The sequence below is a fragment of the Lissotriton vulgaris genome, chromosome 5 (assembly GCF_964263255.1).
Source record: "Lissotriton vulgaris chromosome 5, aLisVul1.2, whole genome shotgun sequence".
Lineage (NCBI taxonomy): Eukaryota > Metazoa > Chordata > Amphibia > Caudata > Salamandridae > Lissotriton > Lissotriton vulgaris.
The window spans coordinates 1,488,149,128-1,488,173,645 of NC_141693.1; the positions used below are offsets into that span (position 1 = coordinate 1,488,149,128).

Sequence of the window (24,518 nt, forward strand, 5' to 3'; positions counted from 1 at the left end):
CAGCTATGGTCTAGCGAACAGTATCTGTGCTCAGATTCGGAGTCCGGTGGCCACTCACTCTGACGGAGACACTGATGGGCGGCAGCGCCCAAGTCAAGCTACAATTGTTCACAATGGTGAACCAAGACTTGTTTACATTGGAGAGCAGAGTCAGAGAAGTGTGGGCTTTCATGATTCTAAGTCTTTACAAAGAGAAACCAAGCATTATTTACATTGAGAAGTCGTGTTCACACTGGTGAGCCTCGAACTTTTTACAAAAATCGAGGGGGGGAGGGGAGGGGCTCGTGGTGTTGTAGGTCTGGGCGGCCGTATCAGTGCTAGTTTTTTAAGATACCCTGGCTGGCACTATGTAAATGAGGGCCATTGACATCTATCTATTTTATATAAATCTACCTGCCAAGAGTTTTGGCTGATCAGTAAGTGATTTGTTTTCTTTCCAATTCTTGTTGGCTAACATAGATTCCAGACCTTGACCAGCACAGTCTTCATTGCTGAATTTATAGTAACTCCTTTTTCTTGTTACAATCCTTTCATTTAGATCTTTTCCCGACTATCACAGTAACTTTTACTTATGCTCAATACTCGTCTGTCCTGATGATGCCCTTATAAATCATGATTGGTCGAAACGGTGTTAGGGAAATTGGGTTTTCTAATAAAGTACTTTCAATACATTTGAGCAATGTTTAGTTAACTTTGATTAAATCTGTACCAGCCTAAGCATTTGTGTGGTCAACTGCCATTTCTGGATTATCCACACTTCTTTATACTTCTCAGACTTTTAAACCATTCGATCACTTAATTTTTTGATATGCATATCATGAAAGAAACAAAAATGGGAATTTCAAACATGGGCATTGACTGTGTTTAATTATACATTTTTACTTAAATGTTAACTGACTTTTAGTATTTGACTATTTAATTTATTGCAGTTTTGAACAGCAATGTAATGAGACCGCAAAGTACCACTGTGCCTTACTGATTTTGCTGGCCTAGGTTCCGGGTAGTTAATGGGATGTCCTGTTGTTTTAAATTGTATTCTGAAACTCAGGCATTAAACCAGAATTCCTGGCCCTCTGTTGGATATCCCTGATATAGACAAAGTTACACATCTTTACACTGGCGATCCTTAAACTAGTGAATAGAGTAACCTAATCCGACTTCTCTTTATTTTCCAGCCACAATGAAAGAAGAAACACCTTCAAGCACCCTGTGACAGGGCAGATACCACTGGCAAACCAGAGATTCCACCTTCAGAAGTAAGTAGGACTTCCATTGTGGGATCTGTGCCTAATTTCTAAAATAACTGCCAGGGCCCTCCTCAGAAGACACTTGCACCACCCATTGAAGCGGTCAGCGCTTCCATTTACAGTAACAACATAACTACTAACCATCAACCTACTACAAGTGTGTCAGTTCTGACTATTCCAGGCCCCAAAAGCTATAAGAATTGCTTTGGCGGTAGGTATTAGTCATTTTTAATGTATATTACATCAATTAACAATTACTACTGTTGTCTCTCTAAACTAGCAAATAGCGCTGGCATGTGGCAGACGGCCTTAAGTGCCGGTGTTGACAACTAAGTGCTGGTGCTGAGCTACGGAAACCACTGACTGAAGTTAAGCAATGGGTGGGATGAAGGGTGAATGAAGAGGGTGCGAGAAAGTGTGGTGTGGGATAAGGTGCGTTTGGGCGTTGTTGTGCAAATGTGAGTTTTTTTACCTGTGTGTGGTTTTACATATACCTTTAGAATGCAGGATATTCACTCAGACATGGATTTGTACATATCTGATGGGTTTTTCATGAAAACCACTAGCACCTTTTGTTAAAATAGATCGTTTGAAGTGCGAAGTATCCACAATCAAAGTTCTTTCATGCACCCTATTTCTTGCTTCTGACTTCTCACCCCCCCTCTGTCACATGTCTTCCATCTCTCTTTACATTTCCCATTGCTCTTACTTCTTTCTCCATCCCCTCCTCCTTCTTCATCACTCCTTCTTCCTCCCACTCTCATCTACCCGTTCTTTTCCCCTGTTGCTCCCTATCCTTGTTCTAGTCCCTTCAAGGGTCCTACTTCACCCCTTTGCTCTTCTTCTCAGGTCGGCCATGTCCAGTAAAGCTGCCGGCGTCCGCCCTGCGAGCCTGGCTTGCGAATCGTCCAACTATACAATGGTGTCGGAGGCCAGCCAGGATAGGCCCAATGGAAGGGTGAGTGTGACTGGTCCCACCATGCCTGGGTTATGACTTGGGCAACGTTCCCTCATCTCTGATGGGGATGTGTGTGCTTGGCTCTGTTTCTGAGGCAAAGTCTGTAAGATGTTGAGCCTGCACAGCACCTCAACACTCACTTAGTGCAACACTTGACACGCTCCGGACCATTGGTGATGCGATCAACTCAGGGTCCAAAAAGAAGCTTAATACACATATAAAGATCTTAATAATATCTCAGGAAAGCGCTACTGCAGAGAAACACTAAATGTTACAACAAACTCAGCTTACACATAAGTATCTACAGCAGGTGCCTGAACCAGACCAGTGTTTAATTCATGCAATAATAATAAGGGTACTAATAGTAATATTAGCAATAATTACATGTAGGGGTTTACATTTTTTGTTACAAGCGCAACACCAGCTGATTTGTGCACCCACAAAGCTATCTAATATTGCAGTTTACAGTCTTGCGGGATCAAGATTGCGCCAGCAGAGACTCAGCCTCCTAAATTTACTAATTTGGGATGTGATCTGTAGCCTGTAGGCTGCACAGTATACTAGGCATAGCCTCCTTTCATTTATCTGTCGGCTTATAAATGAACGGAGACCACCATGTTGGATACTTTCGTATATAGGGTGTAAGAAAGTGAATAACTAATTAGGCTAGATGGAAGTCCGCCACAAGTATTAAAGTCACTAAGCTGTTTGGTCCTTCAAAGGTTTATGTAATTTAAACTTAATTAAGCTCAGCCCCTGGTATCTATGGCACAGATCAGACAGACTTAGCTTAAAGAAAATATATAAAATATTTAAAAGTAGAACAAAAAGTTAAAAGTAGATAATACAACACAATAAGTATCTCACTCAAATTTTTAAAAATAGAGAAATATTTAATAAACAAAAAAACACAACGAAATGACAAAAATCCAATAGAGAGACCCGTAGATATAAATTTGAAAAGGTATACGAAAAAAAGCACTAAAAAAGCATTACTATGATAGTGGATAGTTGCGGGAGATCAAGACCTAGGCGAAATTTCAGGCAGACTGCGATGGATTGCAGGTCACATACACCAACCAGGTTCTTCATGGTCGGAGATTTTACTTTTAGACCTAGTCGCTGAAATGGAAGTCAAATTCCTCATTCAGGGTAAGGTTGTTGGTTGGATCTAAAAAAGTCCTCTCTAAGTTGGATAGCCATTGGACAAGTTCCCGATGAAGTTATTGGTTTTGGTGGGCTTTAAGCTTCAAGTGGGAAATCCTCATATCAGGAAGATACTTTTGGAATCTTAGCCCAGTTGCAAATTCTACATTAAGACTAAGTCTCTTTTTCAGAGCGCCAAATCTTCAGACAGGACTTAGTTACAGGCTGTAGTAGATGATGAGTTCCCTCTCACCGAGGGCTTGCTGAAATGGTTTTACTGCTGTGGAGAAGCTTCAAGTGAGAGAAACTTGTTTCTTCAAGCCAACAAAGTCACTCCTTGGGAAAATTGACTTTGGTGATTGGCCCTGTTCCTCTGGAAGTCCAAACATTTTCTAAGCCCCAACTTTTCATAGTTATTATGAGAAGTCCAGTTAAACACAACCCATGGTGCTGGGACCTGAGGGACATCTTGTGGTGCCCCAGCCTCATTCCAGCACACGCCACCAGCATGGTCCAGTCCAGGTCCAGTTGCTACTGGTCAGCTTGGCACTTCAGGGGAAGAAACAATTTGAAGTTTGTTGTGGCCTTGTAGCAACTCAGAATGTCAGTCAACTGACCATTGGAGTCCACTTTATTTTCCTGGGTACAAGTGAGAGCTGGTTCAGCCCTTTAGGTCTCCTCACAGGTCTTAAACAGGTCCTGAAAGTGTTATGATGATGGTGCCTTGGGGTGCCACCTTTATGGTTGACACCAGCTAGTAGTGACTCTTTCCTAACCAAACTGGTAAAAGTTCCAATGGGCAACCCTACACACTTTTGCAGTAGTTCCTCTTTGCTCTACTATAAGTAATTCCATTTTAATCCCAACATCCAAAAAGGTGTAACCCTCCCCTCCTTTTACACAGCCTGTGTGCCCATCCAGAGATGTGGGGAGCAAAATGAGCAGTTCCCTCCTCTGTGGCTACTCAATACCAGTTCTGATGGTAGCTCCCTTTCCCATTGGGGTTGGAGCCAGCCTGGTTTGGAGGACAAAGGCTTGCCTTCTCCAGGTTTCACCTAACATTTACTTGTGAAAGTGAAGGCCCCCTTACATGATAATGAAGTTCCTAGGTCCTCCTAACTTGTCTTCCTGCAAGGGGAAGAAAAACATGTCCCCACACATCAGTCATTGTTCCTGCTGTAGGAGCAGTTTATTAAGGTCAAGGACTGGAGGGAGCTACAGCATAACTAATGCTAATTGAGCTTCTGTCAGGGAAAAGATAACTTTCTAAAACTTACTTTTCCTAAATATTTATTGATATTAGTATTCATTAAAAAGCCAACTTCAGCATTAAATTGGGTTTTTAAAAATATTTAGAAAGTGAACTATTTTGAAGCTGGCACTAGACTTGAGATTGCAGAATTACTATTTTAATCTGTACTCTAGTTTTCCTTCTAGGAAAGCCAGAGCCTTCCTCAGTGAAATAACCTTAGAGGAATTGTCACTGAAGTGACAACATAATATTACATTCCTAAATGTCTACTTATTAATATTTAAAAGGGATGTTTTTCTCTGTGAAAAAAAGTTTATTTTTACCACTGCCAGGTGTAAACTGCAGTTTTCCCATGTGCCTTTGGGCAGTGGGCTGTCGTGTGTTTTTTTAATGGTTCTGGGAAGTGCAGTCTTTGTGCCGAGGAAGCTGGCAGGCATTGTCATGCTGAGCAGGGGAGCGCATGAGCAAAGGATAGAGGTGGCAGGAGAGTTACTTAGCAATGTTATCGCTGTGCTGAAGTGGGGAGATGACAGCCAGAGGCATAAAGACTGCTGGGCATGAGAGCCTCTGTGATGCTGATGAAAAATTAGAAGATTAAATTGGTGATTGTGCACAAGCAGGAGCAAATAAAAATCGATGTGCGCAGCTGATAGAAATGTAATTGTAAGACCATGCACAACTAGAAAGTGAGTAAATTCCATTACATTCCCTGCCTGCCATTTAGCGTACCCCTTACCATCTCACTAGACCTGCCTCTTAATCCTCCTCCTCCACCTCAGCAGTTCAGTTTGGAGATCACTACTTTGTTCCCATGTGAATTCCCGCTGGACTGTGGTAGGTAACTATTTCTGCTTGAATTGGCCCATGCCTCGACAAGCTGTCTGCTTTTCACTTGGTAAAAAATCAAGTAGGACAACCACGGTGTGCTTGTGTCAGGCCAGTGAAGACTGAAACAAGAAAGAGGGGCACAGATGTGTTTAAACTCCCCACTAGTTTGGCCTAAGTTGTGGCACGGTTTCTGGATTTCACTATATCTGCCTAGTTTCCCAGGTCCATGTGTGATCTGCACCAGTCCAGGTTTTTTTCTTTTAATTCACGACTTGTAGTCGGGGTTTTGTAATTGAATAAATAGGACTTCAAGTCCCAGAATGCAAAGAAAATGACCTGAATTGGAGCAGCTAGTCACCCATCCACCTGTGAAACCTGGCAGGAGGATTTCACCCATCCCTTAAAAGACAGTAAGATTGTCGGACGTTACCTGCTTCTAAAGACAGTTCGGTTTGTAGAAAGCGCTGTGTAATTGCTAGTGAGGAAGGTATAGTTAAACTCAGGGCTCACTCTAGGGCAGTGCGATTGGTGCCAAGGCACCGGGCGCTGGCTTTTGAGCCGTGTTTTCAAATAGATTGTGAATGTAAAAGCACCTGCTACAGCTTCTTTGCCTGCAGCAATTTCGAGGCAACAATACAAATGTCAAGATAACTCTGGTGATTAACGGAGAGATAGAGTTTGGTCCAGTGGAAGTTTTGACTCATCATAAGGTAACGCAGAAGGTTAGTACGGTTAGTAGAAGGTCGAACCCATGGTATGATGGTAGACTCAATGAGGACAGACGTGCTATGCGCATGGCAGAGCGCACGTGGAGATTTGACCCCTCAGCACGGCACCTTAGAGCGCTTAAGAGTAAGAGAAACACTTACTTCAGAAAAATCAAACGATCAAAATCAGGCTTCTTTAGCCAACAGCTGGACCAAGCAAAAAACCGACCAAGAAAACTGTTCGAGCTAGTCAAAACGCAAACCAAGACGCAGCCTCCACAACCTAACAGCTCAGCAAAGGATATTCCAAGTTGCGAAGACTTCTCTGCTTTCTTCAAGCAAAAGACCGACAACATAAGGAATGATCTCATCAACGACGTAAGTCGATACTCCTGCTCCATAGGCATAACTAACACTCAACCTAAAAACAACGCTTCATGGACGTCCTTTGTCACCTACACTGAAGAATCAATTCAGAAGCTGCTCGGCAACCTGAAACCCGCCAATCACCTCACAGACCCCCTACCTGCCAACGCTGTTAAAGCCCTCACCCCCATGCTCCTCCCACTCTGGACTAAAATCATCAACTGTTCCTTGCAACAAGGAGTCATCCCAGACTCCCTCAAAATAGGGCAGGTCACGCCTATACTCAAGAAACCCACAGCCGACCCGGCCGACCTAAACAATTACCGACCTATCACCAATATCCCCACTCTGGCCAAATTGCTAGAAAAATGTGTACAACTCCAACTGACAAAACACATTGAGCAGTTTGACCTCCTCAACCCTCACCAATCAGGATTCAGAGCAAAACATAGCACGGAAACGGCTATGACACACATAATTGATGACGCCCTCCAAATCCTTGATCACAACGAGTCCTGCCTCCTCATCCTCCTTGACCTCTCCTCCGCATTTGATACGGTCAAACACGAGAATCTACTGGAGCTGTTAAACAACAGAATGGGCATATCTGGGACGGTTCTCAAATGGTTCACTTCCTTTCTGCACAACCGGTCTCAGAAGTTCAAGATCAACAATGCATTGTCCTCGCCTGTGCCCGTAACACTAGGCGTCCCACAAGGCTCCTCCCTATCGCCCACACTGTTCAACCTCGTCATGGAACCACTCACCACCTTGCTTCAAGCATCAAATGTACACTTCCATATGTACGCAGATGACACTCAGCTCTACCTCAAACTTCAATCCCCTGAAGACATCAAACTTCTGAATGCCACACTAAGAAACACTCAAGCATGGCTGGCCGACAATCACCTTAAACTAAATGCTCTGAAAACTGAGTTCCTTCTGATCTCACCTCCTGCGAAAAAGGCCATCACCCAAACCTGGCTCAATCATCTAACCGCACTAAATGTCCACCCCACCATCGTGGACTCGGCAAAATCCCTTGGCATCACACTTGACTCCAATCTCGACATGCAGCAGCATATTAGCAAAGCAACCAAGGGTGCCAACTTCCAAATCAACACGCTGAGAAAACTCAAACCCTTCCTACCACCCAAGGACTTCCGAACTGTTGTACAAGCCCTAGTCATTCCTCGCATAGACTACGGAATTGTGGCTCTCAGCGGGCTCCCCCTAACAACAACGGCGCCCCTACGAGCCTCCTTGAACGCGGCCGCAAGGCTCATCACTGGTTCAAGATAACACTCGCACATATCCCCTGACCTAAAAGCCCTGAACTGGCTGCCGTTTGAAGCCAGAGTACAGCTGAAAATTGCCTGTATGACACATTCGGCCGTACACCACAAGGCACCCAACTACCTCACTCACAAACTGACTATATCAGGAGGCTCAAGATCCAACAGAAGCACAAAGAATCTCCTCCTGAAACCTCGCAGATTCCGGAAGGAAAAAACATACAAACGCTCCTTCTCAGGAATGGCACCCAGGATCTGGAATGCACTCCCGCCAGAAACTAGGCTTATCCCCTCCTCTACACTTTTCAAGAAAGAGGTAAAAGCCATCCTTATGGCTAAGTTCACCTGAACCCTATTGCTACTGGATCAATGACAGTACAGGGCTCCTAGTCTACCGGCTACCTGATTGCTTATCTATATTAGACTCTTATACGACTGCTACTGGACTAAAATCATAGCACGGATGCCTTAATATTTGTTTCCAGAGTGTTTACTAGGGATGTACACTGTGACCTGAGTGCCCTACTAACTTGCAATCCATTCACTACTGCCTATTATTCCGTTCTCAACAATGTGTTTACTCACCCTCTGGGGTGCTATAATCTTACTCGAATCGTCATTGCACGGCTTCAATATTATTGCTTCTAGATTGTTATTAGTGTGCATACTCTTGTGCGAGTACTACCCTACTTTGCAACTCACTCCCTACCGTATATTACACTGTTTTCAAAAGTTTGTTTTCCTACCTACTGTTTCTGTAAAGCGCTCTGATATCTGCAAAGATCTTGTTCGCGCTATATAAAACTCTAAAAATAAATAAATAAATAAATTAGTATGCCTGTTGCAAAGAACATGCACCATGCTGACCACATAAGTACATATAAGGTAAAAAGTTCAGTTGGTTACTGCTTGTATCACAGATATCCTTTTGTTACTTGCAGTTTATAAGTTAAAATCCGGACATTGAACCGTGACCGATTAACTGTGAAGAGCTGCATGCAGACTGTAAGATATAGGTTACCAGGTTGTTTTCTTACCCGTTCTTTTATTATCCTAATGTTGCAAAAAGTGTTTATTTGCATAGAAATCACTTCTCATTAGTAAGGGCAACCCTCAACCATGGTGTTACGTTCTAAATTCTGAGTTTGTCCTTCTCCAGACCAAGCACTCCTAAACTATCCCGCCTATCAGTATGGGTGACATGTCACTCCTACACCTCTGTCTTATGCAATATTTCCTATACACTGATTCATACACGTATGATTCGCTGGCTCTGTGTAATGTTTGTGTGATTTCAAGTGCTCTGACACCCTATAATGGCATGAGTGGCGCTATAAAACAAAAGACATGTTTGTGAGAGAGAGGCTATGGAGACTTGAGGAGCACTGATAACGGGTGGTTGTGGGGGAATCCGTAGTGAATGAGGTAATTGGGGGTGCCAGCAAACACTGTCGCACCGGGCACCACCAGCGCTAAAGCCGGCCATGGTTAAACTCCACGGTAAAGCCATCGCCACCTTTGCGCATCCCTGCTTGTTGCTTCACAGCCTCGCTTTTGGCAGGAACGTTGGAGCCGTGGTATGGTGCCGCCATCTGCTGGTGGTCTTTGGTTCTGCAGGTTGATGAAAATCACCTACTATATATTTCTTCGTCTTCGAGCACGAGTGGTGGTTGGTGCCCGTTATTTGAAAACTGCGTGTATGATACTTATTGTAAAAGTTTAATGGACTTAGAGCGATGTGTTGTGCAAAGGGGACTGTTCAGGAGCTCTGCGGTAGTCAGATGATGTATTGTTGACACTTTTTTTCACAGCCCTCCAGACCCTCCAAGAAAGGGATCGCCTTTGGAAAACGGTCCAACTCGATGAAAAGGAATCCCAACGCCAAAGTGGCCAAAAACGGCTGGCTGTACAAGCAGGTGAGGCGGCTAGATCTCCCCCCAACATCCCCCCGCACCTCCCCCCAAATAAAATGCTGAAGTGACCAAGAGCGGCTGACTGTACAAGCAGGTGAGGCGGCGAGCTCCCCGTTCCTCCTGCCTTGTAAATCCCACCTCCCCCCAAACGTTGAAGTGGCCAACAGTGGCTTAATGTACAAGCAGCAGTTGAGGAGCATAGCTCTCCCCCCCAACCCCCCCCCCCCTCCCAAAAAAATGTGCCAAGGGTCTGTATAAGCAGGTTAGACGTGCGGCTGACCCACCTTCTACCATCTAAAACCTCCCACAAAACAATGACGTGCCCAAGAGTGTCTGGCTGTACAATCCAGAGGGACCCTGGACTTGCCCCCTGATCTCTAGCCGGCAATATTTCATGCTTTAGGTCTGGATAAACCTTGTGGCTGTGCTGTTGGGTTTCACGGTGTTAGTCCTGGCGTTGACCTGCCGGAAACATTGAACCGCAAAAAGGGTCCCACTGCGGGCCTTTCTTTGCAGATTCGAGTGACAGACACCATATATAATCTTACAACAATTTACTTAAGTCTTCCCAAACTTAATCTCACTAGGTGCCCATCTCCTGCAGCACCTGTTCAAGGCAGAGGCTTGAGGGGGCCACCCAATGCATGCCAAACACCTGGCTGTGTTTGGCAGAGGGGAGCTAACACAGTTTCTCTTTCATTGTGCATCTATCTTCAGACACTTCACTCCTATTACAGAGCATATCCTTAGGAGGGGATAGGCCTTGTAGGTGGTGCTGTTCAAATTCCATCGAGGCTCTCCTTGCCCTGAGGGGTTTGCAGCAGGCTCCTCTGTTGAAGAGCAGGGCTAGTATTTGCTCATTAGCCGCTGGATCTTCGTATTCGCAGTTTAAAGTCTACCTAAGCCCTCCCCCACTTGACTCTATAACCTCTTATTGCTTTCACGTAAAAATAAAAAGGCAGAAGTTTGCAAACTGAAATAGAAGTCTGCAGAGGGGCCAGCTGCACCACAATGGCTTGTGAAGCCATCAGCCAATCTTCGCATTTTCCACGTCCTTTCTCCTTTCAGACACCACCCTGCCCCCTTCCTCTCTCACACAACTCACACTTCCTTAGTCTAAACTCTCCTTTTCCAAGCCTCTCTCCTTCTCACCTGCTTTTTCTTACATGCAGTTTCACACTTTTTCTCCCTCTCGCTCACGGATGCTCACACCAAGGATATCAGCCTCTCACACACCCTTCTACCAGTGCAAATGTTTAATGATTGTTTCCAAACTTCCACCGTAGAAAACAAAGCTGTTTTCCCTGTTGGACAATATTGGCCTGGAGGCCCTGCTGATGAGGTCTGAAGTAAAAATCCCATGCATGCTAGCACAGTGACTGTTTCAAGACAAAAGATAGGTGTTTAGTTGTGAAAAAAGAAGAAAAATAAAAGTTTATGGCCGTTTACAAACTACTTGCCTCCGTGCTGATTCTTGGTTGTTCACTTTTTGAAGCGGAACAGGTTAGCGTTATTTGGAGTAAGCTAGCCTCCTCCTAAAACTCTGTGCTGAAGTCAGGCATGCCTTGCCAACCTCTCTAACAGATCATGAATATGTGTGTGTGCATCACACGCTTTGCAATCCCCACCTTGGGGTTTGGCCCTGTTCAAACTGTTTAGTTCCACCACTAATTTCACTCCGTCGAACAATGACAATATTTTGACTTATCAAAATGCTATCCAAGAGTCATGAGAAAAGTTGTAGATCGACAATAACATCCATCAAGCACGCACTTTGCTGAATTATTAGCAGAAATATCCCAAAGCGTGAACATAAAATATAATAAACTGTTCCGCAAACATGGAATCGGTTTTGGGTAAAATTTTACAACCGAAACTACGAACCAGCAACACTGCTGTAGCAAGCACTTTAAAAAGAAAAAATATCGTTAAAAAAACCATAGAAATATCTACGAGAAAATATAGATATGGCGCTAACAGAGCAGTGCTTGGCTTTTTACCCAAGAGTCAGCCTTTGTAGCTCTCATTCTGTGAAGTTTCACCGGGTTCCCTTGTCTGATGTAGTACTGAGGGCTACTGCTTAGCAATCCTGACTGTTGGGCCCCTGTCTGAACTCCTGTCTGACCCTCGAATCGGTGTATCTTGTCCCTTGATGTGGCTCATGCACGAAATAATATAGACCTCTGTATAGGCCGCCATGCTCTCCAAAGATTAATATTCTGGACATCTGTTTTATTGTTGTGATTGCATGGCTTAATGTCTTTTATTTCGATTGCCTTTTACTGTTGTAAAGAAATTATTAGTTTTGTTTTTTTAATGTACTCCTTTGGAAAAGCTCTAGTGGCCAAGTTTCACATTTCGGAACAACAAGATTTGGGTTTAATTCTCTGTTTCCCAAATTGGCTACAATGCGTGATCCTGGGCAAATTACATTATATCCTTAAGCCTCTGTTTACATTCTCATTGCACCCCCTATGTGGAAGAATGCATTAATGTAAACTTGGAAGACTCATAGTTCCCATCTCTGCCTCTCCCCGAGTCTGTCATCCTCTCATTGACCCCATAATTGCCAAGGCTACAAAGCGAACCAATTATTAAGCTGCCCTAGACTAGAGTGAAGAAGGGTTCAACGACAAATATGCGCATACCTGATTTCAATCCATGTCTCCAGGTTTCTTGCTAGCACAACTCCTTTACCAGGCAGGCTGTACCACGCATATGAAATATTGTGCATGCTAAATATAGGTAAGTGTGTGCGCATGTGCGCACACACACACACACACACTCTGTAAGTGTATGTAAATATTTTATAAAGCGAGTCATTTTAGGGTGTAGGAGTGGGCAGTGGTAAAAAGAGGTAAGGGTCGTTTTAGGCTTTAGGGGTGGGTAGTGATAGGAGGTTAGGAGTAAATTCAAATATGAGGTGCTTGAGGGGGTTTCTCCCAAAAGATGGTACGTATATAAATATATAAATTAAGTTATACTTACCTTCATATACTTACTATGCATGGCAAAGGTATGCGTAGTTAAGCCATGTAACATCATACATTCATTCCTAAATGTGCAAACTAACCCTGCTCTGGAAGGTAGCTATGGGAGCTCAAGAAAGCAAACTCTCTCTCCCACTGATGGGAAAACTGCAAATTCATCCAAGTGCCATTTTATTATTATTTTCACTGAAGAGGTGGTGAATGGAGAGACAGGGGATGGGTGAGCACAAGAAACCGAGCATACAAGCAGGAGGATGGGGGCAGCGTGACAGCGTGAAACGAAGCAGAATGGATAAGAGCGGACTGACAGGAAACATGAGTAAGAGAGGGTGGTATAAAGGAGGCTAGAGCCAGGGAGAAGTGGACGAGAAAGCGAGATGGGGAATGTTTAGTCAATAAATGACTATGGGAAGAACAAGAAGGGCGAGTTTTAAGCATAGATGATAAAAGAGGCGGAGAGCGATGGACAGAGGGTGTGCTGTTGGAATGACATAGGGGGGTTATAGGAAAGGGGTGCGTGAACGCAGCAAGAGAAAGCCAGAGAGCACGGCAGTGAACTAGGAGCTAGCTGAAGAACAGAGGATAAAAAAACTGTGACTAGAGCAAACTGGATGGACTCAAGTGTAAGCGGGTAAAGGCACTGATTGGTGTGGGGGTAGAGAGTTTGGGTAATTATGTTGGAGAAAGGTTGGCACGAGTCCTATTTCACACACCACAAACTCTCTCCATCCCTTAAGACCGTGGGCCAGTGTCAGCAAGAGCGCTTTGCTGAATGATAGGTCAGGCTGCCCTACGTTCACCCTTACACCTCCACAGTCTCCTGTTCAGGAGGCTGTCTTACGCCCCTGCCACTCACTAAGGAGTGGCAGGGGCATTACAAAAGCCCCTGCGATGCCGACCGCTGCCATCCATCCTTCAAATCCTAGATCAAAATGATACCTGCCTCCTCATCCTTCTTGATCTCTCTTCAGCCTTCGACACTGTTAAACATGAGAATTTACTCGAACTTTTGAACACAAGAATGGGTATATCGGGGACTGTTCTCAAGTGGTTCACCTCCTTTTTACACAACAGGTCGCAGAAATTCAAGAGTAACAACCTGATGTCCTCGCCAATACCTGTTTCGTTAGGCGTCCCCCAAGGATCCTCCCCATCACCAACTTTGTTCAACCTAGTTATGGAACCTCTCACTACCTTGCTACAAGCATCCAATGTATTTTTTCACATGTACGCAGATGACACCCAACTATATCTCAAACTACAATCCCCCAAAGACATTTTACTCCTGAACTCAACGATCAGAAGCACCCAATCGTGGCTTGCCAATAATCTTCTCAAACTCAATGCTCTGAAAACAGAGTTCCTTCTGATCTCACCTCCCGCGAAGATCTCTACTACTCAATCCTGGCTGAAACAGCTAACTGCACTCAATGTCCAACCCACCATAGTAGACTCAACAAAATCTTTAGGCATAACTCTCAACTCCAATCTCAACATGCAGCATCATATCAGCAAGGCTACTAAGGGAGCAAACTTCCAAATCAATATCCTGAGGAAACTTAAACCCTTCCTGCCAGCCAAAGACTTCCAAACTGCAGTACAAGCACTAGTAATCCCGCAAATTGAATACGGCAGCATCGCCCTCTGCGGTCTTCCGTTAACCACTACTGCACCCCTAAGAGCTTCTCTAAACGCTGCAGCGAGACTCATCACGGGGTCAAAAAAACACTCACATATCTCCCCTGACTTGAAATCATTGAACTGGCCGCCTTTGGAAGCCAGAATTCACCTGAAAATCGCCTGCATGACACACAAGGCTGTACATCTGAGCTCTCCCGGATACCTCGCTCAGAAGCTATCAATCTCTGGCGGCACTAGAAACACTAGAGGCACTAACAATCTTCTGCTAAAACCTCGAAGATTCCGTAAGGAAAAAACGTATAAACGCTCCTTCTCAGGAATGGCACCCAGGATCTGGAACTCACTCCCTCCTGAAACCAGGCTCATCTCCTCCATCACACTTTTTAAGAAAGAAGTAAAAGCTATTCTCATGGCCAAATACACTTGACACTTGACCTATTAACGTTATCCGTAAAGTCTCTGCACCATTCTGTATTATTCTGCTTGATCCCTACGACTAAGTGTTTTACCTGTATTATTGACTTACCTGACTATCTATGCACACAGCTATCTATAATACCTGCATATTGATGTACCTGTTTTACTTTACTCCCTAATGACCTGAGTTTCACTCTCTTGTTGGTATGCCCTGCTTTGTAAAGCGCTCTGATATCTGCAAAGATCTTGTTCGCGCTATATAAAACTTTCAAAATAAATAAATAAATAATCCAGCCCCATGGATATAAATATCCGAGAGGATCAGAGTCCCCTCACCACATTTTGTAGGAGAGCCACATGATCTTATGTTACACCACAAGTACTAAATTAAATTTGCATTTATATAGCACTTACTACCCCTGGCAAAAGGTTGACCCGCTTCACAGAGAGTAGCACGCTACCTGGGAGCATGAAGTTAGTGGTCAGTCCATTGGTTATTGAGGTTATTCGTGCATACTAAAGGAAACCATTCCATGCATTTACTCTAGTTTTTTTTACAGCACATCGGTTAATTATGTGGGATCTTTAGAAGGGGTGAAGCAAATGTATACTGGAATTAATACATTTGTTATGATTTAAAAAAAAAGCTTGGGACGGGCATGAGATTTAGAGTAGTTTATATACAGAAGTGGCATGCATAAGGGAAACAGAGGTGCATTCAATTTAAATAATGGAGGTAAAAGTTTAATTCAAGGTCAATTTTCATGCAGGATTTTAAGGAACGTTGTTGGTGGGTTTTTATGTCAGCAGGCAATCTGTGGATGTGAACATAAGCGGAAATAAACAGTTTTGTTCTCTAAAGGAATGTGCCTTTAAGTAGTCTTTCTAGAGACACTTAACATTGCAAGAAGTGGCAGATACTTTATTCACTGTGCAAAGCTAGCCCAGTGGTTGTTGAGACGTCCACCGACCATCGAGCAGTGTGGCATTTAAGCACATCCTAGTACCCGTAATTACCATTTGACTCCACCATCCCCCACTGTATGTGATGCAAGCAATACTTTCAAACCCAAAAAGACCCCTATTGTGTACCTACTACACAAACAGCACATGTAATATAAACATCATGTGGACATCCACTAACTTAAAAGATAACAAGGCAGCTGATAAACACCTTGAAGCAATCATCCTTAGTAAATGTTGTGCATGTTTATTTAACCCATTCACTACCTGGTTCTGAAGGTGCTGTCCCCTGGGCCCACCTTAGGAGCTCCAGGCTCCACCAAACAGACCTGTTCAAAGGCCTCCTTAAACCCTCCAGCATCCGCCTTTCCTGGTAGCGTTCGAGGGACTTGCGGGAGGGTTCCTGGTTCTCTAGAGCTCTTCTTCACTCTCTTGCTTGACTCTCCACCAGGCCAGCTCCGGGGTGAAGAAGTGGAACAAGCGCTGGTTCGTCCTGGTGGACCGATGCCTCTTCTACTACAAAGGTGAGTCTGCCAGCGCAGATGCGTGTAGTCCTGCCACGGTGCGCGCCGCTGCAGACGGATGTGCAGAGTACAAAGGGATGAAGCAGGAAATGTTTGAGACCACTCGATGAAAAGAGAAACCAAGTCAATCTGACTAGAGGGGTGGAACGCCGAAGGATGGGGCGGGTAGTGGAAGGGATTGGAGGTAACCAGGGACCTATGTATCAATTTGTTACCAATAGATAAACCCAGTGCTTCTTTATAGCTACAAGGGAGGGGGGTGGACCTTTCTTATGGAATAGATATGACCTGGGAGGGAGGGGGGGAGAAGAGTTCATTGCGACGTGTGGTTCATAGTGATGTTTTGTGCGGAAGGATACCTAGGAATAGGAATGACTCTTACTTCACCACTCCTCTGCTGTCTCTACTTCGTTGTTTTCACATCCATTTTGACTCAATGTACCTCACTCCTCCTTTTCTCGAAGTCTCTAGCTCTCCTTTTCACACCCCATTTCCTCCTTACTTTCCCAAATTCTCCTTCCTTCTTTTGCTACAATCTTCTGCCACCCACCTCCTCTCTCCATTACCCTAATTGTCCCATTCCTTCTCCTCCCAGCAGCTTCCATCCCTAAGCTTCCCCGTTCAGTGTCCCATCCAGGCTGCCTGGTAACTCCTAAGCTTCCCAGGCACCTGCTGCTTGTAGCGTGCGGTGGCTGCCAGGGCCTGTGCAATGCCCCGGGCACCCATGCATTATTAACATCCTGTATTGTCATCCTGTGTGTGGGGGACAGAAGAGCGCGTGCAGTAAGCCCGCAGAGAGTGGAAGGTACTTATGGAGATAGGTGGTCTCTGGGCGTGGGGAAGCTTGCAGCCAGGGTCTACGACCAAACAGGGCAGCACAACCGCACCCAGGCAGAGTGAGGGTGGAGACGACCCAGGTTTTCAAGAGAGCTACATCGAGCGTTTGTTTTGGGGTTTGCATCTCTGAGGTTTGTTTTGTATCCTCTCTGTGGCTGATGGTCTGCTCTCTCTCTTGTTGGTGTCTCCTCTCGTGTTGGATCTTTCTTCTCTGTCCATGATGGCGTACCTTCGGATGCTCCAATATTCTGGTGGCGGCCTCTCTTGATGGCCTGAGCTCTCTTGCGCCTCTCTATGGTCGAGCAGCTGTCTTGCATGTCTGTGGCGTTGCTGTTCTGTCCCTTCTAAAGCCTGTCTTGGTGCTGTTGGTTTTCCGTCTTAAAACGGCCTTTCTCTTCCCTAGATGAGAAGGAGGAGGGCGTCCTCGGGAGCATCCCCATCCTGAGCTTCTGCATCTCGGCCGCGCAGCCCACGGACAACATCACCCGCAAGTTCACCTTCAAGGTCAGTGCTGGGGAAGGAGGGGGGGGAGGGCGTGGGATGGATGGAGAGGGGGCATTGTCTTTAGACATCCTTCACAGCTGGATGTGGTTTTACAAAACACTTTTTTAGGGCCACAAACCCATTCGGTATCTCAGAGAGGGAGGCAGGGGATTGTTGTTCCCGAAGCCCAGCCCTACTTGCCTTTTGCAAAACTTTTAAACTCCCATCCTAGCACTTACTCGCCCCTTCCACGAATGTCCCCACTTGCTGATTGGCCGGTAGACGTCTAAGAGACTTGAAGAGCTATACCAGAAGAGGAGTTGTATGCAGGTCCACTGTAATTATGTGGCATTGAAGGACCAAATTATGTGGCAAGGTAGACTAAATAATGCAGCAAGAAAAGGCACATTAGGCAACCTAATGCGGCACATTTTGTGATAGTATTATTTTGTCATTTTTTACATGTGGGCAAAGTGTTTTACCTTATTAGTACCAGTTTAGCATCCAAATACGGTAAAAAGCAACTGAAAGATGATAGTCAACCATTGTATAGGGCATTTCACTGTGCGGCAACATGGCTCAGCACAATTTTATTAACTTTCAAACCATTTGAGCTTGAAACAAAAATATTCATTAAAATCTGTAGCTTTTACTGCAGATGATCGATTACGTGGCAAGTGTGGCAATCCATAATTATGTGGAAAACGCAGAGGCCACAGAATCGCATAGTTTCAGGGGCCCTGGGTATATGTCCCTGAACTACAGATATTTCGGACATACATCCTGACCGAATAGTCTGCGCTTCTGGCACATCATGTTGCCGCAGTCTCATCCACGACGGTGCTCAAGCACCGCTCAAGAGTCATTCCAGTGGTCCGGTAGGGTCTCCTGTTTCATCTGACAAAGGGTGCCCCGAATATTGAGCAAATTGAGCATAACCCAGATGAAAGAGAGCATTGATCGTTAACTTGTAGGCCTGTCATTCGTGCAGATTTGGCTTTGAATTCATTTGTGCGTTAATTAATTATACATGATCATTAGTGTCTAATCCGTCTTGAGAACACTTCTGTTGTTAAAAGGAAAACAGTACTGCGAGAATTGATTCTGATGCCACACAATGGTGAGATCTTCATGGAATAGCCCAACAAACCCCTTCGTACGCCTTTACCACCAACTCCCTTTATAGATCAGCTCAACTTCATCATTAAAAGATTTACCTAAAAAAATCAGTGTCAGCCTTCCATTTTGAATTTTAATATTTTTATTAGTACATCACGCAGGGCTCCTTGCATTCTTTGAGCTCTAAATTCTATAATCCTGGGTCTGGCGGCCGGGCGTTCTCAGCAATGGCAGCACAACTGTGGAATAGCCTCCCGCCTTCAATAAGAGCACATCATGATCTGTTCGGGTTTAGGAAGAGGCTAAACACCTGGTTCTTCCCAGCATAAACTCAGCCACGGCCAACTCACTCTGACAGGTTTTCTTCTACGAAACCAGCATCAGGATGCCTTTGAGGTCTCAGACGCACTCAATAAATATTCTTTCATTAATTAATTCATTCCTGCTTGTAAAATCAACCTTGGGAGTCGGGTGCGAGCGCCTAAGGGGGAGAAAGGCTAGAGTGTGGTTTGAAACTAGATTGGCGCCTTTGCTATACTGTTCATATTTATTCATGTGTCTTCAGCCAAGACCTGAAACACTGCCTCTGTTTCAGTGCAGAGACTCGCACCGGGCACTGCCAATGTACCTCATCCCTGGCACAAGCACCACTGCTGTGCTATCGGTAATATGAGAAATCCTTAGGCAACTAGATGGTCATAAAATATACTTAGACCATACATTTACAGTAATAGCATTAGACTCAATGTACCACTGTTAATGATAAAAAGATCAATTTTATTAAAACAAACTGTTAAAAAATGTCTCGAACTTCATGAATACTTGAGGTTCTATCAGTGGACAATAGACATACATGAAGTGACGGAACAATATAGAACGATTTAAGATAAAAATTATTAAAAAGCTATGTCAAAATAGGATTAGTGCAACTATAAGTACTTTGATGTCATTTCACAAAATGTAGTAAAAATAATCACATAATATAAATAATATAACATGACATCGCAATGTGTACATACAATATACAAAAAAAGAAAGCGCCAAAGGAATAGATAAGGGACCAGGACAAAATAGGGATAAATAAAATGATGCAGTGTCGGTTTTTCAATGTTACAACACGCGTTTTGCCCAACATGGTGCCTTCATCAGGAAAACCACACTGAGGATTAATGCCTAGAAATGAAAGTTACATCGAGGATTGATATCTCCCCAAACTCTGGGTTTTGTCTAACGTGCCTCTAACACCAACTGTGAAACCGAATATCTCTTGCGAAAGTGAGCAGAAAAATAATAGTGCTCAAGTGAGGAAAAAAGTGGAAATAATAAAAAGACAGAAAAGCTTTGGGATTGAGCTCTGCATATCACACGAGCTGTGCACAGGCAGGGAGCCACACACCCCTCGGCCAGTGCACGTCCACTCTTGTTTCCTTCCCTTTCCCACCACTGGGACTCCTCTGGGGGTCCTGGCAGAGCACTACCGCCTCTTGCTCAGAGACTAGGCAACCCCATATACAACTCTGCCAATGCACCTCTGTGATATCAACGCGCATTCTTCTGCCATTCGAGCAGTGGGACCCATGGTAATTATGTCTTCCTTGCTAGCTGAGCCTTAAAAATAAATACTGTGCAGAAGTGTCGTGCAGAACTTCCACAGGTTCTTTAGTTTAAAAATTCGGAGCTTTCTACAATGAGTTGTCAAACACATGCAGTGCTTTTTATTGGGGACTCGGAGTCTGGCAGGAATCTGAAATAAATGAAGTTCTCTTTCCGAATACCAGAACTTCGACGCCAGCATGTTAGAGAGGAGGTGGCCTTCAGGTTCCTTCCGGTTCAGCTCTCGTCGTCACATGTACACCCAGCACTATCCATGCAGTGGTCCTTGAGGCCCCCTCCAGCCCCAGTTTTCTCTTCTTTCCACCAGGTGACAGAACACATCAATTGAGTTGTTGACATGAAACACACAACTCAGAATGAAAACAAGTCCCCCAGGACATGTGAGGCCTTTTCTTACTCCGCAGTGTCTTCCTTTGTCTCACAAGCTGCGCCCATGGTGAACCCAGCTGGGTAGTGCCCAGCATTAGACACTGGGCACAGGCACCCCTGTATGTTCTCTGGTGAATGTTCTGCCCCTATCCTTCTGTGCCCCCAACAGCTTCTTACCTACTTGCCTGTCCCACATTGCAATACCACTGCCCCGACTCCCTGCTTCCTTTGGCAGTCTGCCTTCTTTCCCTCCCAGCCTTGCCATACTTCCGTTTCTTTACAATGCTTTACTGTCCCACCTTCTCTTCAGCCTGTCTTGCCTTCAGCCCACCTATCTGCTTCTCCTTGTCCTGTCACTCTACCCAGCACACTTTCCTCCTTTCTCCCTAACCCACTTCCCTTCTATGCCTCTCTCACCCGTCTAACTCCTCCATAATTCCCCACCTACCTGTTCATTCCACCCCACTCCCTCGCGGACTTGCATCGCCACTCCGCCTCACTGCCCTGTTGCTATTTTTCTCTCCCCCTTACTTTACTTCCCAGTCCTAGCTTAATCATGCTCGCTTCTACCCCTCTCCCCTCCCTGCCTAACTCTGCTACCCTCAGCATTTTTACCCCACTACCCTTTCCACCTCCCCATTCTGTCTTCCAAACTCACCTTCTTACCTCCCTTTCTTCCCACGCCTTTCCTCTGACTTCTTTTGCACTTTGTGTTTGGTGGTTTGACCTTGTCTCTGTCTTTCCTTCTAATTCTTACGTGAGGGGCCCCTGGACAGCAGAGCGACCTTCCACAGACCCTTGCTGAGAGGTACTGCCTTTCTTCCAATTTGCTGCATGCTTTAAAGATGCTATCCCTAGAGGGGTAAACTCGCACCGCATGCTTAAAAATAACACCGCTGCAGGGGTGCGTTTGCTCTGCATGCCTGGAAGACCACGTAGAGGGTCACCTACGTTCTTCGTGCATCAATCTGGGGGCATCATGATGTGCTAGTGAATGCTCATTTCCTCATTGTGTTTGCACGCTTCTCTAACTTGCATTGCATGGGCTTCCGGCTACAGCTCCTGGTGTCAAGCGCCTGCTAGCACATTTATGGGTTGGGACCGGCTGAATGGGGCAGGTTGTGTGGAGGTCTCACCCATAGCTGGGGCACCTGCTCAGGTTCAGTTCTGGATTCTGGCAGAGACATTGTAAAGATGATGGTGAAGGGTACCATGGGTTCTAATTAGGATATTGGTGCGTAGTGAGGTCAGCTGTGGAATTTATGGGCCAATAGTCTGAATGGCGGTAGAAGAGAAGATGATGGCATAATTGGTGAAAAATGGTGGCTGCTGAAGGTGAGAAGTTGGGTGTGGCATACATGAGGAGTTGAAGATACAGCCGCTTAGAAGTTGTGACTTCTCTGGGAAATATTGGGGATCCTGCATGTCATGAATGGCAGGTCGTAAATGGCATGGGTTAGGCAGTGGTAAACCCAGAGCGGATGCATTTGGTGAACCAAGGGAAATGTGTGAAGGAGGCCACGGGTGAGCTGTCAGGGAGGCTACAATGAGACGGTGATGCTGTGGGTGAGAAAACAGGTGTTATGATGAAGAAACCGGGGAGGCTACAGATGTGAATGTGGGGCCGCAGGGGATGATTGAATAGATGAGCTTGGAAATTCTGAGATGGGTTGGGTGGAGTCAGGGGATTACGAGTGCAAGAGCTTAATATGCTTACTACGACAGCAACAATGCCTCAATTTGTTTTTTTTAGCCCCATTGATGCTTAATTATGCTTCAGAGCCCGGTACATGCTAGACCCTAGAGAAAATCAAGTCAGCCAACCTGAGCAGAGTCAAACCGCTCTGTAGGGAAATTGAGAACCAGTCAGGCTCTGTACATCATTGGTCACTTGGTGAAATCGGACTAGCCGATGCCTCTGAAATGTTTGAAATCACAGACGAGGCCAAGTGCACATACCTTACTTTTTCAAGACTGTCAACTTTACAGGCTCTGGCTTATTGAGGAGTGTCTCGATTTCCCTACAAAACTGTTTACTGCGTATCTGGATTCAAGCAACCATTTCTGAAGCCAAATATTTAAGGCATCTCTGAAGAGTGCCACGTTGTCCCAATTTGTTTCTTGTAGTTGCAGTAACCAAAGGGTGGGCTTTAAAATGCCTTAAATAAGGGTTGCATGACGTAGTCTGCTAGAGCATTGAAAAAGAGGCTTTGTGTGATGTTCCTCACTAAAAACAAAAACCTGCACTGCTTTACTTTCTGATTTTAATTTGACCCCCAGTTAGTGGTTTGAGTGCTTCCCATCTCTTGAGCCCCTAGATGTACTTGTGCATTTTCAGCTCATACCTGGAATGCAGTCTGACTCCTCTTCTACCTTTTTGTCTCCAGGTGACCCTCTGCCGGCCAGGGGAATCTCTAGACAGTAACGAGAACTGCATCTCTCCGCAGGCGGAGCACGCTGGTATCCGCACCTACATATTCAGCGCTGAGAGTGCAGAGGAGATGGAGTCCTGGATCCAAGCCATGAGTGAGGCCTCCAACATGCAGGTCCAGCCATCCGACAGGTCAGCACGTCCCTTTTCTCCTGGACTGGTTCACATAGCCGCACTGAAAACGGAAACTAGTCCCTGCCCCTCTGTCTGATGTCAGTATGATTTATTAAGTTGGGCTTTCAACTTCAAAAAAATATTCCTGCCCGACAGACTGTCTATGCAGTTAATGTATTTTTTCTGTTTTATGAAATATTTTCCTAAAAAAGTATCTTGCAACTGTAATAATTTATTAATGTCCCTATCTTTTAGCAACTGGATTTAGGCGATGCCCCATTCTCCAACAGTACGACTGCCTCAGGTGTTTCAGAAAAATGTAGATCTTACCTTCTACCCTCATTCCTAGTTCACCTGTTAGCCAGAGTTAGATAAGCTGAGGTGGCCTTCAAGGTTATTAAGGCACTGACAAATATCAAGCGTAATCACAATGATGTAAAAAGGCGGTGGCAAAGCTAATAGATATAGGTTTCAAATTGAGCCCTGAAAAAAGTGTTAATGATGAGAAATTAAAACAAAAATGACTACTTTCTATCTACAATACCACTATTGCATAACCAGGTGTGATGATTCATAAGACATCTCAGGTGTAAAGTAGTCCCTCATGCATTGCAGCGCAATTACTCCACTGAAGGTGGACTGATTCATCAGACTGCCAGTAGCGTTAGTTGAGCGAGACATGCTCCGATGGGAGGAGCCATAAGCCCACTCTATGTATTTTAAATGATTGGTAGCAAAAAGTCTTGTAGACTGCTGCTCTGTCAAGCCAGACCCATGCCTTGAGAGGGAGGAGAATTGACGCACAACGCCGATCATAAAGCTTCTTCGAGAAAAACAACTTGCAAAGTCCGGGCCCAACACTAGATGACAGGAGTAAGCATAGCAATTGAATCAGCAGCACTACACGCTATGAATAGATGCTTACAGGGTAAGTAACATAGGCCTAGATGTAGGTAAATGTGATTTACCGATTCATAAATACCGAATTTTACCGATTCGGTATTCATGAATCGGTAAATCATATGTAGGTAGAAATTCTGTAAAAAATACCTTATCTGTATGATTCGGTATTTACCGATTCGGTAATTACCGAATCAGTATTTGCCATTGATTCCTATGGGCCTTGAAGCCCATACGAATCAATGGCAAATGCCGATTCGGTAATTACCGAATCGGTAGAAATACCGAATTGCCAAGGGGGACAGGGTGTCACTTTGACACCCTGTTGCACCCCTGTTTCTGGCTTGTGTGCCATGTGACACACATACATGCCCTTAGGGCATGTCTGTGTGCCACATGGCACA

At 44.9% G+C, this 24,518-nt stretch overlaps 1 protein-coding gene across 9 annotated transcripts in view; it reads left to right on the top strand.

Annotated features, from left to right (window-relative positions):
- The window catches only part of PLEKHA6 (pleckstrin homology domain containing A6), a 778,700-nt gene that overhangs the window by 654,427 nt on the left and 99,755 nt on the right, over nucleotides 1-24,518 (top strand). For 8 of the 9 annotated variants that reach the window (XM_086923462.1, XM_086923463.1, XM_086923464.1 and 5 more), the window contains 6 exons: nucleotides 1,176-1,256; nucleotides 2,097-2,205; nucleotides 9,611-9,715; nucleotides 16,175-16,247; nucleotides 17,488-17,588; nucleotides 23,057-23,232. In XM_086923462.1, coding sequence (XP_086779588.1) covers nucleotides 1,176-1,256; nucleotides 2,097-2,205; nucleotides 9,611-9,715; nucleotides 16,175-16,247; nucleotides 17,488-17,588; nucleotides 23,057-23,232 — 645 coding nt within the window. The remainder of the gene's footprint in view (nucleotides 1-1,175; nucleotides 1,257-2,096; nucleotides 2,206-9,610; nucleotides 9,716-16,174; nucleotides 16,248-17,487; nucleotides 17,589-23,056; nucleotides 23,233-24,518) is intronic. The other variant, XM_086923469.1, reaches the window with a different exon arrangement.